The sequence below is a fragment of the Triticum aestivum genome, chromosome 7D (assembly GCF_018294505.1).
Source record: "Triticum aestivum cultivar Chinese Spring chromosome 7D, IWGSC CS RefSeq v2.1, whole genome shotgun sequence".
Taxonomy (NCBI): domain Eukaryota; kingdom Viridiplantae; phylum Streptophyta; class Magnoliopsida; order Poales; family Poaceae; genus Triticum; species Triticum aestivum.
Window position 1 is genome coordinate 345,777,522 of NC_057814.1, and position 17,613 is coordinate 345,795,134.

Sequence of the window (17,613 nt, forward strand, 5' to 3'; positions counted from 1 at the left end):
CCCACAATTCATCGGATCTCGACAAACACACCGCAAAAAAGAGTTACATCGAATAGATCTCCAAGAAGATCGAGGAGAACTTTGTATTGAGATCCAAAGAGAGAGAAGAAGCCATCTAGCTAATAACTATGGACCCGAAGGTCTGTGGTAAACTACTCACACATCATCGGAGAGGCTATGGTGTTGATGTAGAAGCCCTCCGTGATCGATTCCCCCTCCGGCGGAGCGCCGGAAAAGGCCCCAAGATGGGATCTCACGGGTACAGAAGGTTGCGGCGGTGGAAATAGGGTTTCGTGGTGCTCCTGGTTGGTTTCAGGGTACGTGGGTATATATAGGAGGAAGAAGTAGGTCGGTGGAGCCACGAGGGTGGGGGCGCGCCCAGGGGGGCAGGCGCGCCTCCCTGCCTCGTGGCCTCCTCGAATGTTTCTTGACGTCCACTCCAAGTCCTCTGGATCACGTTTGTTCCAAAAATCACGCTCCCGAAGGTTTCATTCCGTTTGGACTCCGTTTGATATTCCTTTTCTGCGAAACACTGAAATAGGCAAAAAAACAGCAATTTGCACCAAGCCTTGGGTTAATAGGTTAGTCCCAAAAATAATATAAAAGTGTATAGTAAAGCCCATTAAACATCCAAAACAGAATATATAATAGCATGGAACAATCAAAAATTATAGATACGTTGGAGACGTATCACCCATCAGTTAGCGTGGCAGAAGGTCAATGGCGGGTGCCCCTGAGAGCCCTGCCTGCCACTACTAGGCTTTTTCCGCCCACCACTGCTAGGGATTCCTTTCATCAGTGATTCTAGGTTTTAGTGGTTTCGTCAACGCGGGGCCACCCTGAGTCAGTGATTCTAGGGTTTAGTTGTTTCATCGACGTCGAGACACCATGAGTCGGTGATTCTAGGGTTTAGTTGTTCCATCAACGTCAAGGCACCCTGAGTTGGCGATTCTAGGGTTTAGTGGTTCTCTCGACATCGAGGCACCCTGAGTCGGTGATTTTAGGGTTTAGTGGTTCCATCAACATAGAGGCACACTGAGTCGGTGATTCTTGGGTTTACTGGTTTCGTCGATGTCAAGGCACCATGAGTTAGTGATTCTAGGGTTTAGTGGTTTTGTCGACGTCAAGGCACCCTAAGCATATAAACCATCAACAAGCATCATATGATCATATTAACCATCATCAAGCTCCTCCTCTGCACCCACTTCCTCCTCGTCCTTCTCCTCTTCCTCATCTGGCTCATACAGTTCACCCACATCAGTGTCTCCTTCAAAATGAAAGATCGGGTCGTCTCTCTGCCCCCTCATGTCATCTAGCCTAGCAATTATTTCCTCATCTTCTTCCAAATCAGAATCATATTAAGTCAAAAGGACTAGAAGCTTTCTTCTGACTAACTCCACCTTCTCTGTTGGCTTCTTATGATTCCTAAACCTCTAAATTTTCGTTCTCATGTTTTGGTCCAACATTTCTTCCAATTCCTCTTGATCCAGATCATGCTCTGTTGCATTGCCTTCCTCCATAACCACATGGTCTTTCTCAAGATGATCTTGCTCCATAGCATGCCCAGCCTCCATACCATGATTTGAGCTATGTTGTGTGGAGTAGAACTAGAGTGCATTTGCGTGCTGAACTTGTGCTGCTCCCTCTAAATTTTTGGATGGTGATATGAACAGAACTCCATCATTATTTATTTCATACATGGTGGGCTCTCCAAAATCACTAAAAGGAAGTTGCTGCTCACAAACATGGCATTTATTTAGATCAACAGGTCTTGGACCGGTGTCCCTAGTGACTGTGAGGTTAACTATCTTCTTATCTTCATTAGCAATATGGTTAAGCATTTCATCCACCTTATCATCATCACTAGTCTCTTCCAATCCTGTTATCCCCACACCAACATTTCTAACAAAACACATGTAATCCCTAGAACCATATCCTTCAGTCTCTATGAGTTCTATCAGATTATGATTTGTTATGTCTGAAATGCACATGGTCCTCTCAAGGTTATCTCTGTTATGAAAATGTACTTGAACTTCCCAAACATCATCATCCAACCTAAGACAAAGACGGAAAAACAAACAGTTTAATAAACAGAACAATGCCTTTACACTAACCTCTATTGCTAAATTAGTTACAAAAATACCTACAATATACATGACTGCATAATAATTCAAGTTAAATAGACAAAAACATCCTTTCAAAACCAAGGGATTTTTGGTAAATTAATAAATTCAATTCTTATTTATTTATGAACGACCTAGAGTGTACAAGTACAATATACATTGTTGTTTATAAAATCAATAACAACATACTTTAGTGTTTAATAGCAATAAACATTACTACTTAACAAATCAAGTTAAATAGACAGAACTCTACCTTAGAAATAGTGTATTTTCTTAAATTAACAAATTAAATTCCTATGAACAACCTACAGTGTACAATATGCATTACCTTTGAAAAACAACCTACAAGATAACCATAACTTACTGTTTAATACATCAAGTTAAATAAACACATAACAATGCGCATAAAAGCAAGGTATTTTCTGTAAATTAACAAATTCAATTCCTATTTACTTATAAACAACCTAGTGTAATGAACAAATACAGATCAACAAATTATTTATTTGCCCCCAATTTGCTTGAACCCTAGCCCTAGAATCTAAAGCACACACAAAGAAGGCTAGGTTTCGGAAGAGGAGGTGCTTACTCGATGCTGCCGAATGGCGAGGCCCACCGGTCGCTTCCCGTCGAAGTCGACTTAACCCTAGAATCTAAAGCACACACAAAGAAGGCTAGGTTTCGGAAAGGAGGTGCTTACTCGATGCTGCCGAATGGCGAGGCTCACCAGTCGCTTCCCGTTGAAGTCGCCTTGACAGCCATGGCCCAAGTTGTCGCCTCCACGTACTCGAGCGATGGCTGTGGCATCATGGTGCGCCAACTAGGTCGGGTTGGAGCCCCTGCGAGCCTCCTCCGGTGGCATAGGATCTCCACCACCACCAAGGCCTATTGTGTCGTCGCCTCCACCACCACACTTCGCCGTCGACATATCAAAGAGAGATGAGAGAACAAGAGGGAACAAATCAAGTCACAGGAGAGGCGGGAAGGGTAAACGAAAGAAGACCTAGCCGTATCTGTCACCTCCGCGTACTCGAGCGATGGCTGTGGCATCATGGTGTGCGCCAACTAGGTCGGGTTGGAGCCCCCACGAGCCTCCTCCGGTGGCATAAGGTCTCCACCACCACCAAGGCCTATTGCGTCGTCTCCTCCGCCACCACACTTCGCCGTCGACATATCAAAGAGAGATGAGAGAACAAGAGGGAACAAATCAAGTCACAGGAGAGGCGGGAAGGGTAAACGAAAGAAGACCTAGCCCTATCTGCAAACCGGTAAGCCACGTTGGCAAGAGCGAAACCCAGACCCAACAGTCATAATCGTCATCAAAACGGCCAAAACCATCAGCTACTGTATTTTGCAAAAAAAAACTGAGAATTGGTTTTTGTAAAGCCCTCTCGCTTTTGTTTTAAGGCTGACCTGGAATACTCTCTTTCAACTAAATCAGAAACAATGTTTTTTCTTTTTGCAGAGTAACAATGATATTATTGACACCAAGTTCGGAAATAAGGACATCCACAAATATTATTCTTTGAGCATTTTATAGCTTACGCACACCAAAATTCCCAAGTTCACGCTTCATAGCTCAACAAGACGAAAGTGTGCAAACATTTATTTGATTAACTCAACTTTACACTGATACAAACGATCAACAGAAACTATTAAGCATCTGGTATTTGAAATCCAGGTAAAACGAGAATGGCGTCGTTACAAGTATGACTGGAGATGCAAAACCAGAGATGGAAACCAGCGACCTACAACGGGGTCAGGCCAACAACACCTGCAAAACAAGCATAATCATGAAACAGGTGCACTTTCTGACTCCCAACAATTGGCACTTATAGAAGATTAAAAAAAGCAAACAGTTTCTGTAAAACAGCTTCAGTGATTTATGTAAACACTTGACAGCTCACATGAACAGTTTATGTAAAACAGCTTCAGTGATTTACTTATGATCATAGAAAGAAACTGAACGACAATTCTATACTGCAACAGCCCAGGGTAATTTTATTTTGGCATCGTCATGACATAATGTCATCATATCACTGAATGTCCCGTGGCCGACATCAGCCCCTATAAAGTCACCCTTCCGCGCGGAAACCCTGGCCTAGCTCCTATACCATGTCCGCCACCGCTAGGTAGGTTGTGCCACTCTTCTTTTCTTCCACTCCAAGCAATCCACCAGCGCCATGGCCGAGTCGAGGTCGAGCTCGATGGCAGCGGGATAACCAGCATGCCAAGCCCTTCTGCACCATCTGGAACTAGCCTAGTCCACCTCAGACATCGCCTCCAAGCCCAAGACCATGGCGCCCGGGAACGGTGACTTCGGCTACGTCTTCTTCCTCGCCGGCAATGCCTCCACAGCTTGACTTTGTGATCCTCTGGCCCGTTTTTCTTTGCCGGCACTCTCAAGGTGAGCCTCTGGGCCTACTTTTCCTTTCAGATCTCACTCGATTTCGAGGCCCTTCGTAGCACCGCTGCCCGACGACGTTCGGCTCCGGTCAAACTCAAGGATAGCCTCCGTTAGCTTGCCTGGATGATATAGTGCAACTTGCCTTTGTGCGGGCATCGTTTTGATGCACACGCCGCTCGTTCTTGGGCACCGTAGCGTCGAGTAGGGGTGCTGCCGCCGCAAGAATGGTTGCCGGCACTGGTGAGCGGCACCGCATGGCCATGACAGAACACCACTTCTTTCTAGGATTAGATCAAAATAGATTGGGCCCCACTTTCAGCACGAACACGAATTGATCCAAATGGCTAGCCCCACTAGAATTCGTTAGTGCAATCGCGGTTCAAATCTCCATTGGAGCAAGCCTCCCCTTGTGCGTTTTAGTTTTCTTTGTGTGGCTGACAGGTAGGTCCCGCAAGTCAGATCATCAAGCCACAGTTGGGCCTCAGCCCAGTAGCGTGCTACGCTGTGGCGGGCGTGCGGCACTTAGCTATTCCTCGCAGCACTTCGGCCCGTTCGTTTGTTGTTTAATCTTTTGGCAAACTGCAGTTTTTCCTAAATTCAGATAAAATTCAATTTAAATCTGTAAAACGCATATTGCATATCAAAATGTTCCTAAAATTGTAACCTCTCTGTTCATGTCATTTGCATTCTTTTTGCTTCCTTTAATTAAATTTCAATAATGCATTGTTCAATTTGTTAAAATCATAACAAATAAATATAGCGCAGAAAGATATAGACTTTATATCTAAAATGACCAGAAAAATGCAGAATCCATTTATGCCATTTTATGCAAGTTAAATAACTTTAACATCCTGTCTAGTAATTCAATTTTAACTTCAAATTGCATATGAAGTTCTTTTGGAAAACCAACTGCATTATGTCTTTGGTGAGTAGTGAAGTTGTAGGTTAATACAATCACTTTCGAATGTCATGCATCATGTTGATTGGGCATTGCCTTGAAGCTTATGGTTGTTACTTTTCTTCTTTGTCGATATTTGCTTCTTCCCGATAAATCGTAGTACCGACGTTGGTTACGAGGCTACTTACGACTACGCTTGTGAGGATCTTGCACAGTACCAAGCGGCTGTGCCGACAGGCAAGTAAAACCCCCTTGATCATTTCTGATCCCATGCTTTCCCCCTATTGCTTGCATATTCGATGATGTAGTGAGTCTTTTGATGGCTATTCGATGCGTAGCATGATTCTTGTCACCATGATATGCCTTTAACCACCTGTTACTTGCTTGTGTTGATGCCTTGTTATAGCCCTGCTTATCTTGCCGTAGTATGCCATGCTTAGGGTCATGCTTAAGTTATGCCATGTCTATGTTACTTACAGGATATCACACATATTAACCTGACTCTGATATATTTATGTTACAGTATTCTGGAGATAATTTATATGTAACATGTAATAAAGGCAACGATGAGAGGTCATGCCTAGTGCATTGGTGTTTTGTTCCACTCAAGCTGCCTTAGGACCCAAGTTCTTGTTGTCTTGGTCCAAGACTGAGCGTGCTAATCACTCGTGGGAGGTTTAATGGGGGGCCCCCTTGACCTACTACCTGCCCACAGACCAGTTCGCGTGCCACTTTAGTTCGGGCTTTCCATTTGGAATACGCGTAGTTGTATATTTCATGGTCTTCAACGGTAGCATATGATGTTGTTAATTTTACCATTTGGGGAGGTTATCCTATATGGCTCTACCCACTGATGTTTTGCATACATATAGGTGGCTCTAGACATCTTGCGCCCTGTGCACATCAGTTAGGTCCGACTCGGAGCTACGGTCGAACTCTCGATTCTGGTAAAACTCAGTTGGGTGGCTCCCTGCACTTTTCCGCAGAAGTGCCGAGTCGATCCCTCTCTGTAGGCACACAAAACCTTGTGTATGATAATTGTATGGTACTAGGGGAATGCAAAGCTGTGCTATGATTGCGGTTAGGTAGGTGAATAGAGTAGTTGTTCTACAACGTTCCTTTACTTTTCAACGCTCTCTTTCCTTATCTCTGATAGACGCAAGTTGTAGCCTGCCTTTCTAGGTTGCTAGTGCTTAGCCGCTCAACCCCCTACCCCTTCCCTTTGAGAATGTTGCATATGTAGTGTAGTATAGATCTAATGTAAGTCTTGAAGAGTATGTCATTTACTCACACTTGCTTTTACAAACAACGCTGCAGAGGATTACTATGACTCCGACACAGGATACACCATTGAGCTCTACGACGAGTGAGGTCCTAGGTGGCAGCCTGAGTCCTCGTGGGATGGGATTGTTTGCTTTACTTTCCAGCCTCTTTAGGCGAATGTTTTTTTCCGCAAAGGACCTTTGCATTTCATTTCACAGAAAAGGTAGAACAATCCTCCTAGGAGGTGAGCAGTACATAGAAAAGCACAAAATCAGTGGACATCCCAGGTTGTGGGCAGAACAACCCGAAGTCCCTGGGCTCCTGCTTTAGCCCAACACCGGGCCTCGTCCTTGATCCTATCCACTAGTGATTCGATGGATGGCGTGGCGTTGTCGAAGACACACGCGTTCCTGTGCTTCCATAGCATCCAGGGCACAAGAAGCGCGATGGATTTGAGGGCCTTCCGATGCGCCGGCGGCGCGAGCTCTTTCGCGCTCAGCCACCACTCCGTGACCGTGTGCTCCTGATCGGGGATTTGGACCGGAATATGCAACCAATCAAGGACAATGTGCCAGGTCTGACGTGCAAAGGGGCAGGTCAGCAGCAGGTGCTGGATAGTTTCCAAGGCCTGGTCGCAAAGGAGGCATCGAGGGTGATGCTGCAAGCCACGTCGCTCAAGCCTTTCTGCAGTCCAGCAGCGATCCTGGGCGGCGAGCCAATGGAAAAAATTTACCCGTGGAGGCGCCCAGCTCTTCCATACCAGCTTCCAAGAATGGCACCGTGTGGATCCCTGAAAACTGGCCGCATAACACAAGCGCGCCGAGTAGATGCCATTGGTGGTCCACCTCCAGAGCAGGCGATCCGGCTCGTTTGTCAGGATGGTGTGGCACACAGCCTGCCACAGCAGCAGGTATTGTCCGATCTCGTGCAGACCCAGGACCCCTTGTATATCATGTGCCCAAGAGTTACCCGCCAGCCCTTCTGCCACCGTCCTGGCCTTGCGTCGACGTTTGGGAATGCATTGGTAGAGTAGGGGAGCTATCTCACCGACAGACTGCCCGCCAATCCAGCGATCTTCCCAAAAAAGCGCCGTCGAGCCATTTCCAATGATCATGGTAGTGGAGGCGAAGAAGAGCGCGCGCTCCTCGTGTGAGAACTGCAGATCGAGACCTTGCCAAGCACGGTCCGGATCGACGCGGGCAAACCACAGCCATCGCAAGCGTAGCGCGAGGCCAGCGCGCTCCAGGTCTCGGACTCCCAGCCCACCATACACGACAGGTCGGCACACACGGCTCCAGTTGACATGGCAGTGGCCACCGTTGGCCACGGCCCGCCCAGCCCACAAGAAGCCTCGCTGGATCTTCGCCAATTGTTTGAGCGACTTCTTTGGGGGAGCGAACGCGAGCAGCTGGTGCACTGGTATTGCGTTGAGGACCGATTTGACAAGGGCAAGATGCCCGGCTTTGTTCATGAGCCACGCCTTCCAGGTAGGAAGCCGGGCAGCCACCGTATCGACGAGGGGCTGCAACTGGGCGGCGGAAGGCCGTCGCGTCGACAGCGGGATGCCCAGGTATGTGATGGGAAGCTGCACCACCGGGCAACCCAACTGGGCGATCACCTCGTGTCCCTGCATGTCACCGTGCAGGACGGTGGCAGAGCTCTTCGCATAGTTAACCAGCAGCCCGCTCGCTTTGCCGAACAGGGTCAAGATACCCTTGATGGCAGCAACGTCCTCCGGCGTGGCATGACAGAATAGCATCACATCGTCAGCATAGAGGGAGATCGCCGGGATCGGGCGTCGGGGATGCAACTGCTGCAGTATGCCAGCATCGAGAGCGTGGCGCATCAGCCGCCCAAGCGTGTCCACAGCGAGAACAAACAGCTGGGGGGACATGGAGTCGCCCTACCGCAGGCCACAGCGGTGCCAGATCGGGGGGCCCGGCTCGCCGTTCATCATGACACGGGTGCTGGACGTCGAAAGCAGGATCGCAAGCCATTCCCGAAATCTGTCCCCGAACCCATATTGGCGCAAAACCTCAAAGAGGAATGGCCAAGATATGGAGTCAAAGGCGCGCGTGAGGTCGAGCTTGAGCATGATCCGCGGAGCCCCGAGTTGGTGCAGCATTTTGAGAGATTGCCTCACGAGGATGAAGTTATCGTGGAGGCTCCGGCCGGTGATGAACGCGTTCTGGTTGCGACTGACCAAGCTATCCAATCTGTTGTTAAACGTGTCTGTACTCAGACCTACTTCACTTTTGTAATGTACTGTTGTTATGTTGGGCCATGACCTCTGGATGTAATATTTCGCTATCCTGCTTGCGCTTATGAGCCTTTGCCATATATATAGTTGTATACTCCTGGGAGTACATACTCCCGCTCCTCATATACCACATAGATGAATCTTTTATACCTCTTTATTATTTTTAATATACTTCATTAATAATTACTAGATACCCTAAAATGAGTTTCATGAAAAAATGCATGCGAGTTTACATATTTTTAAAGGTTTACGTATATACTGATTTGTTCGTACGTGAAAAAGGTATATTAGAAAAAGTACGTTGCAAATGATATTTTTTCAACGGAGCTCGTATTGAGGTATCTTAGAATATTTAATTAAGTATATTGAGAATGATAGAGGTATAATCAACATGTATACGAGGTATATTGAAGATGGGAGTAATTAGTCCTATAATTACTCCCACATACGGTGGCGCTAAGTGAGCGTGAGTGTAAAACGCTAATCCTGCGCTCCGGCCAGGCTAAACGCGCCGCTCAGCCATACCAACTAATCATCTTTCCCATTCTATAGTAAAATCCCTAGCAAAAAAAATAATGGAATTAAATTCGTTACTATGTGCATGCCGTACCCTCCGTCCCGCCCTGTACTACCTACTCTCCTAATGACTTGTAGTAAAATTCCTGCTAAATATAGTAACTGAATTAATTCGGTTACCAGCACGCGAAACACCTTCTCGTAAACCTTAGGATTGCCGTAAAAGGCCAACACCTTCTAGTAATGTTGTAAACTCTTACATAACCTAATTTGATAGTAAGAAAAGAACTTGTAGTAATATCATTGTAAACTAGTAAAATAAATACTATTTTACCACTCAAACTAGGCATGAGATTTGATAGTAAACCACTGTGTGTTTTGTAGTAAAGATGCCACACACTGTTATAACTCAATTTTGGGTTGACTTTTGATGGTAATATGCTTAGTGCTTGGTGGTAAATATAATAGATTGTCTTACCACCCACTACTATAGGGAGAAGCTTTGATGGTAAAATGGTAGACTTTCTTACAACTAAATTTTGGATTGATTCTTGATGGTAATACAATATGTGTTCCATAGTAAATATAATAGATTCTATTACCACCCACTAGGTCATGGAAGGGATTTCCACGCGGTGGATTAAATTAACTGCTTCGTTCGCATGGCGTAGGCGGAGCGCATTATAAGGTACTACGCGCTCAAGCATAGTTTAGCGTGCCTATATATATGTTTTGGTCATAGAGTTGTGTTGTGATACCGTTTGTTTCCATCCCATGGTGTGTATGGATATAAAGTGCACGTTGTGGATAGGTTCTCCGAAGCACTATACTTCTACTAGCGGGTTATCTAAATTACGGGGTGAAGTGACTTGCCTATGAGACGGAAATGCATCACCCATCTCCTCTAGGACTTGTGTGGGAACCTTGGTTCCCTGTCGAAATATTGCTCCCGAGGGGATTGCTGAACCAATAATTTCGGGCTTTCCGATAGGAGATGGCGCTTGGCCAGTGCAGTTTGGGTTCAGGCGCTAATCTCGGCTTCCCATATGATTCCTGTGCTAGATTAGTATAGTCTTGATCCCAGGGTCCGACATATATCAAATATTTTGTAAGTTATGCTTATCCAACAAGGACTTTAATATTCATTCACCTTGCTGCAATTTGAAAATTAGATGGCTCATACAGATGCAATAAATTCAGAACAGAAAATATTTAGATACTACAACTAACTTTCATGTTTTCTGATTAACAGCAAGAGGAGTCTATACAAAATAATCAGATCGATTGTAGATTTACATGTATAATCAGGCAAAATTATTATAAAATCATTTGAAAAGAAATGTAAGAAATGTATCAGAGAACATACCACATGCAAGTCTTCCACCAGCATTTCCAGTACTGAGGCTGAGCTCATGCCCACCTATAATGAAAGAATAAAGAATGAAGCATCTAAAACTGAAGGGGACAAAGATTTAAAACAAGTAGAACTACCCATACCTTTTCCCAAGTCATCTTCAAGCTCATGAACAACAAACGCTCTCCCAACAACTGCATTAGGGCCAGTCAAAGGAATCTGTGTAGAAGTAATTCTCAGAAGTTGGTAAACCAAATGTTGGAACTTAAACCTACCACACTGCAACTTATGCTAAGAGTAAGAATAAGATGTCTGATCTTTACCTGGCTATCGACAATGGTTGTCTCCGCCACACCTAAACCACCACAATTAAAAGACAGAACCCATAAAATAAGTTAAGGTCCAACAAGACAACTTCTGAAAGAAACATGAGAAATGTGTCAGTGATTGTTGCAGGTTATACCCTCAGCATTGGCAACAATGTTTCCCAGGTCACCCGCATGACGGACTTCATCTTCTGGTGCACCATGTGTCAGGCCGTTTGGGTTAAAATGTGGACCTGTAAGATAAAAATTTGCATTGTAAGTGATGGGCCATAGGTGGTTTAATTAATTTTTGCAAGTATCATCTACTACCCCTATAAAAGCACGAAAGGGCGGAGACCAATTCATCCTATCCATCAAATCTTGCGATCAGATGGTTTACATCGTTCCAACACACTAAACATGTTTTACGCTTTAATTACCCACCATGCCATTAGCCGCTAACCTCTCTCTATGACAAGGAAAAAAAGCCACCTCCGGCTATCATCTCCCCACGCACCTCGCACGATGCCTCGGCAGTTTGCCGCCCGCCAAAGCCCCACGGCTCGACGACTTGACGCGTTGGCGGACAGGCGGACCTCCGCCTCCACGCGCTGGACGACCTCTGCCCGACCACCTCTTTCCCGACGCGTCGGCTGACTGGCGACCACCTTCTCTACGCGCCGGCGGACCTCCGCTTCGAGGCACTGATGGACCTCCGCCCCAACATGTTTCCCGCCCTCACCTGTTTCCCGACGCGACGGCGGACTGACGGACATCCGGCTCGACGCGTCGGCGGACCTCCGCCTCGACCTCCGCCTCCCCAACCAGCTGAACGAGTGTCGCTTTTGTTCTTTCTGGTATGGATCCCTTCCCCCTCTTCGCATGTGTCTTCCGCTGTGTGCGTCCGTGCTCTGCGTGGGTGTTCAGTTTGTGTGGGTTCTGTGCCTGGATCGCTGGCATGTGTGTGCTCCATTAGTGAATGACAAATTTCTGAATTTTTGTGATTAACAATGTTTACGTTCGTTTAGGCAGCTCACCGGCGTCCATCATGGTCTGCCATTTTAGAATTAATCAAGATTAGATTACCTTTCAGGCTTCTTCCGTTGCCTAGCAAGTGAGCTGATGATCAGGAAGTCATGTTTAACTATCAATAAGTGATCTCATTTCTTGGTTCAGTGAAGTGATTATGTGGATCTTGTGGGGGAAAAAGATAGGCCAAGAAGCCTGGGAGGTTGTCTACAGTCACTGGCCTGGTATGTGACCTGCTTGCATCTTTTCCTGATTACCTCACAACTGCAATTGTCTATGTTTTATATTAACCATCGTTTTATCAATTTAATTCATGAATTTGTTTTCTCGAATTTACATGTATGCGTTGATGACATGAAATCTGAATATATTTGTTTGACAGTGAGTGCTGCTGAACATGTAAGTATAGCCGGGAGAGTCATGTATTCGCCCGATGCCATAGCTCACCAACCCCGAGCCGTTGCCGCTGTCGAAGACATCTTAATATTAAGCAGTAAGTATTATATTCATCAAGAGAGTTTCCTCACTACGTGGTGTTAATTTTGATCCATATGGTTTCTCGCACAAAGAATGCATCTATATGACATGAGGCTAGTCTTCTTTAACTCCTTTCTGATCTATTAATTATTAAGCATCCTATCTCTTGGTCAAGTTTTCGAGAAAATGATTTATTTTGTTTAGTGCCATTGAAGAGATGTGGATAAAGATATCAAGTCGTAGTTTCATTGTGCATCATGCTTTTTGTGGGGGTTTCACTGCTTTTCTTTTTTGCATGATTTCTCAACATGGTAGCATGGTCTATCATATTAAACCTCTTGTTTGTGTGCTAGATCTATTTCGCTATACAGGCCAACATGTGTCGGGTGCATGTAAGACTCCATATATAGGATCCACATCATAATGTTCCAGTCCATAGGTTCCATCCCCCTTTATCTTTCTCGATCTCGATTCAGTTGGTTCTATTTCTTGTTTGCAGATAATTTCGAGATGATTGAAGTGAAGTGACGACCTACATGTAATTTCAAGATGGTTGCAATTAGTAATCCCTAAAAACGATCGATTGAGTGAGGCTGGGCTGTATGGTTGAAAAATCCTATATTTACATTTGTTCTCTCCAAGATCATGTAGCGGTGTGATTATTTTTTGCAGTTTCCGTAATTACCATTTTCTCTTATTCTAGCTTATGTTATTGTGTTGACAACACTGGATGACTGGAGGGATGTTTCTGAAGGAAGATTCAATAATAGGTAGAGTTTCTGTACTTACTGATTATATATATATTGACATATGACCATAACTGAACAATGTTGAATTATCTTCTAAATTAGTATGAATATTTTTCTGCTCAAAAACAGTTTTCTATGAATTTTGCAATTTCCATGTTTCGATTGAGCTTCTTATGATCTATCAGTAAGGCCTCTCAGGTTTTAGAATTGTGATTAGATCATTGTATATAAGCCAAAATGAGTCTATGGTAAGGGAAATAAACTGACTACGTTTACGGTATGAATGAAACTGAAGAGTGAAGTGATATTTCTTTCTACCATTGCATAGCTTTACCATCACCGATCCATGTTAAGTGTGATATGTTTCTCTGTGCATTATTCAGATACAGAGGATTCAAGCTGAAAAAAAGATGCAGTGGATTCAATGTTATGCAGAACATTATCACAATCTAGCATTTCCTGTGGATGCAGTGGTTTCTATCAATATATTGTTTCTACTGCATATATATTACTTTTAGCTACGCAATTTCCTCTGACAGCCAAAGGCTTGTCTATTAGTATCTTTTGTATTTGATGGGATCTTGTAACGAGAAAAAACCTTCGACGCAATAAACAGGGAACAAAAAGCTTGATAGTATTGTACTATTTTATCTCACTGAAAAATTATGTGTACTCATCAATACGTGCATTTGCACGTACACGATTACTAGTAGAATGAAAAGGAAACGGTAGCACAAGTTGAGAAACACATTTACATAGGACTTTCTGATGATGTAAAACAAACTAAATTGTGTGCAACTATAAACCAGTGACATTTGCACACAGAAACCGAGCCCAATGGAAAATTAACCTGTTGATATGCATCCATTAGTCGTGTCACCAAACTCATGCTGCAAAATGAATGATCATGTCATTCTTACGGACCAACAAATACAAAACAGAGGTACTCAAGAAACAAGACTCACGAGGTGGAAGCCATGAAGTCCAGGAGCAAGTCCAGTGATACGAACGTTCACCGTCGTAGGACCTGCTATAGGAAAGCAGTTAGAAGAGTAAATAGAGAAGTAAGATACAACCATATTACCCTTTTAAATGTATTTGCAGTGACGCTGATGCTTGAGATTTAACGGATATTTCAGTTAGGATTTGTACAGCAACGGCCTTAGCAATCCATCATCTAATCTCGGAACACTATTTGTTTGGTATTTGAACTGAAAAGTAAAAGTTACCAAGGGACTTTCGCTACAAAAATACTCCGTTGGATTGCAGCTAGATTTAGTCATATGCAATGCTTGTAACGAAAGAAGAGTTCAGATATATTTTATTGAAATGTACTATGGAAGAGTTCAGATTTAAGTTCGCAAGAACGAGTATGCTGTAAGAAGAGGCAAATTCGCCGTGTGTCCATGCAAAGGCAACTGGCGAAGCTTCTGGACAGTCAACAGGTGGTAAACAGATGATAAGAGTATAAGACAGAGGCGGACAGAGAATGAAGAGATAGTGGAGCGCACGCACCGTCGTCTTCCTGGGTGAGCGTGACGACGCCCTCGACCTGGGAGGAGCCCTTGAGCACCGCGACTGCCTTCTTGGTGGCGTCGGCGACGACGAGCGCCCTGGCGGCGGCGGTGGCGCCTCCTGGGGTGGAGACAATTCGGAGCGACTGGAAAGGGCGGGCAGAGGCAGGAGCCTGGAAGAGAGGCGCGGCGGCGGCAAAGAGGAGGCTCTGAGCGGCCATGGCTGTCGTCGGAAGCGGAAGAACTTTTGGAGGTTGGTGGTGGAGGTGGTGACTGGGGATAAGGTGGGCTCGGGCCGCGCGGGCTTTATTGGGACTGATTCACGAGGGCCAAAATGTTCCGCGGCCGTTGCGTCGAGCTCGCGAGGTTCAGTGAGAACGAGAACGAGAGAGGGAGAGTTTTGCGCAGTGTCAAGTGTCCTGCTTTTCTTGATCTTCTCTGAACTTATACAAAAACAAAACGATCGTGGCTTCAGCCACGCCCCCACGGACGCGATCGTGCCATCCCACGATACCAGGGCGCGCTGAGCTACTGGCCTCACGAAACGTGGGCTGGATCCGGCTAGTCCGGCTAAGCTAACTAAAACTGAAACTGACTGCTAACCTAACAGCTAGATTATTCAACAATCTCCTCCTAATCTAGATGTTCCTGATGTCGACGATCCCGATCCTCTCACGCATAGCCTGGAACTTGACTCGCCCGAGCGATTTGGTCAGAATGTCAGCGAGCTGATCGTCGGTGTTCACGTACTCCACGACGATCTTGCCGTTCTCGACGCTCTCCCTGATGAAATGGTAGCGCGTCTCGATGTGCTTGCTTCGCCCGTGGAACACTGGGTTTTTGCAGAGTTGGATTGCAGACAGGTTGTCCACAAGAAGAGTGGTTGGTGCAGCTTCCTTCCCGAGCAGATCGGCGAGTAACCGGCTTAGCCAAACACCCTGGCAGGCTGCGGTGGCGCCGGAGATGTACTCGGCCTCGCACGAGGACAAGGCAACAACCTTCTGCTTCTGCGATTGCCAACTCACCGGGCTGGAGCCAAGGAAGAAGATGAAGCCAGAAGTGCTTTTCCGATCATCGACGTCCCCGGCGTGGTCGGCGTCGCTGTACCCAATGAGAGTGCATCCTCCTTTGTTAGTGAAGCGGCAGCCGAAGTGGATCGTCCCGGCGATGTAACGGAGAATGTGTTTGACAGCACTCATGTGCTCCGTCGTCGGCGACTCGAGGAAGCGACTGACATAGCCCACAGCGAACGAGATGTCCGGACGTGTGTGAACTAGGTACCTCAGACTACCCACCAAGCTGCGGTATAGGTGGGCGTCCGTCGGTGGCGTCGAGCTCTCCCTGCTCAGGCGTAGACGAGGCTCCATGGGGACAGGGACTGTCTTGCAGTCCGACATCCCGGCGCGCTCCAGCAGCTTGGTGGCGTATGCCGCCTGGCACACGGTGATCACGCCGGGGCGCTGGCGTACCTCCAGCCCGAGGTAGTAGGTGAGGAGGCCGAGATCGCTCATCTGGAAGCGACGAGTCATCTCCTCCTTGAACATGTCGATGGCGGTGGTGCTGGCCCCGGTGATGATGAGGTCGTCGACGTACACTCCGAGCAGCAGCCGATCATCGCGGGTGCCGCGGTGATACACCGCATGCTCTGACAGAGTGCGTGTGAACCCAAGTTCAGACAGCGTGGTGTCCAGCTTGATGTTCCACGCGCGCGGAGCCTGACGCAGCCCGTAGAGAGCTTTGCGAAGCCGCAACACCTTGTGCTCGCCGCCGGTGTGGGAGAAACCTGGGGGCTGCGCAACGTAGACTTCCTCCTCCAGATCGCCATTTAGGAACGCCGTCTTGACGTCGAGGTGGTGGACCTCCCAGGACTCGTGCGCCGCGATCGACAGCAGAACCCTGACGGAGTCCAACCGTGCGACCGGAGCAAAAACCTCATCGAAGTCGATGCCGGCGCGCTGGACGAAGCCCTTCGCCACGAGCCTGGCCTTGTGCTTGACGACGTTGCCGTTGGAGTCTTTCTTCACTTTGAACACCCATTTGAGGCCAATGGGGCGTTTACCTGCAGGCAGATCAGTGAGGTACCAGGTGTTGTTCTCCTCGATCGCCCGCATCTCGTCGAGCATGGCGATCCTCCACCTCTCATGCGGCTCCGCTTCGGTGAACGTGGTAGGCTCCTCGCACGCCCTGAGATGCAGCTCGCCGTCCTCCATCGCCAGAACATAGTCCTGTAGGCGAGAGTTCGGCTGAACGATGCCGTCCCGTGCGCGTGTCGTCATCTGATGGAGCGGTGGCGCCTGCTGGACAGGGGCGGCGACACATCGCTTCGCCGCTTCAGCGGCGTTCTCTGGCGATGAAGCGGCCGTGTCCGGCTCCTCGACGGCAGGCGAGTCGGCAGGCGGTGCGCTGTCCGTGTCGGGCGACACGCTGCCAGCACGTACTGGCGATGAGCTGGCTCCTCCAGAGCTCGTACTTCCAGCGTCAGCGGCGTGGCGAGCAGCGCCCGTGTCACTCTGACACGGCATGGTGAAGACGTGCTCGACGGTGAAGCTGCCGTCGCCGCCGTTCCCTTCCCAGTTCCAGCTTGTCGTTTTGTCGAAGACGACGTCCCTCGAGATGATGACGCACTTGGCCACCGGGTCGAAGAGCCTGTACGCCTTTGAGCCCGCCTCATAGCCGAGGAAGACAGCTTTTGTGCTGCGGTCGTCGAGTTTGGCCGCGTGT

At 47.1% G+C, this 17,613-nt stretch overlaps 1 protein-coding gene across 1 annotated transcript; it reads right to left on the reverse strand.

Moving 5' to 3' along the window:
- Window positions 1–3,616: 3,616 nt before the first annotated feature.
- Window positions 3,617–15,303, reverse strand: LOC123169213 (superoxide dismutase [Cu-Zn], chloroplastic). The gene is made up of 8 exons (XM_044587054.1): window positions 14,894–15,303; window positions 14,344–14,405; window positions 14,229–14,268; window positions 11,282–11,377; window positions 11,142–11,173; window positions 10,962–11,037; window positions 10,831–10,884; window positions 3,617–3,894 (listed from the first exon to the last, which is right to left on the reverse strand). Exons 1-8 carry the CDS (start codon window positions 15,111–15,113, stop codon window positions 3,869–3,871), a joined length of 606 nt encoding a protein of 201 aa, XP_044442989.1. The 5' UTR covers window positions 15,114–15,303; the 3' UTR covers window positions 3,617–3,868.
- Window positions 15,304–17,613: the final 2,310 nt, after the last annotated feature.

Coding starts and splice junctions, on each gene's coding strand:
- LOC123169213 (XM_044587054.1), bottom strand. CDS start 15,113: ATGGCCGCTCAGAGCCTCCTCTTTGCCGCCGCCGCGCCTCTCTTCCAG. Junction 14,269..14,343: donor GACTTCATGGCTTCCACCTC/GTGAGTCTTGTT, acceptor TTCATTTTGCAG/CATGAGTTTGGTGACACGAC. Junction 11,174..11,281: donor CATTGTTGCCAATGCTGAGG/GTATAACCTGCA, acceptor GTGGTGGTTTAG/GTGTGGCGGAGACAACCATT.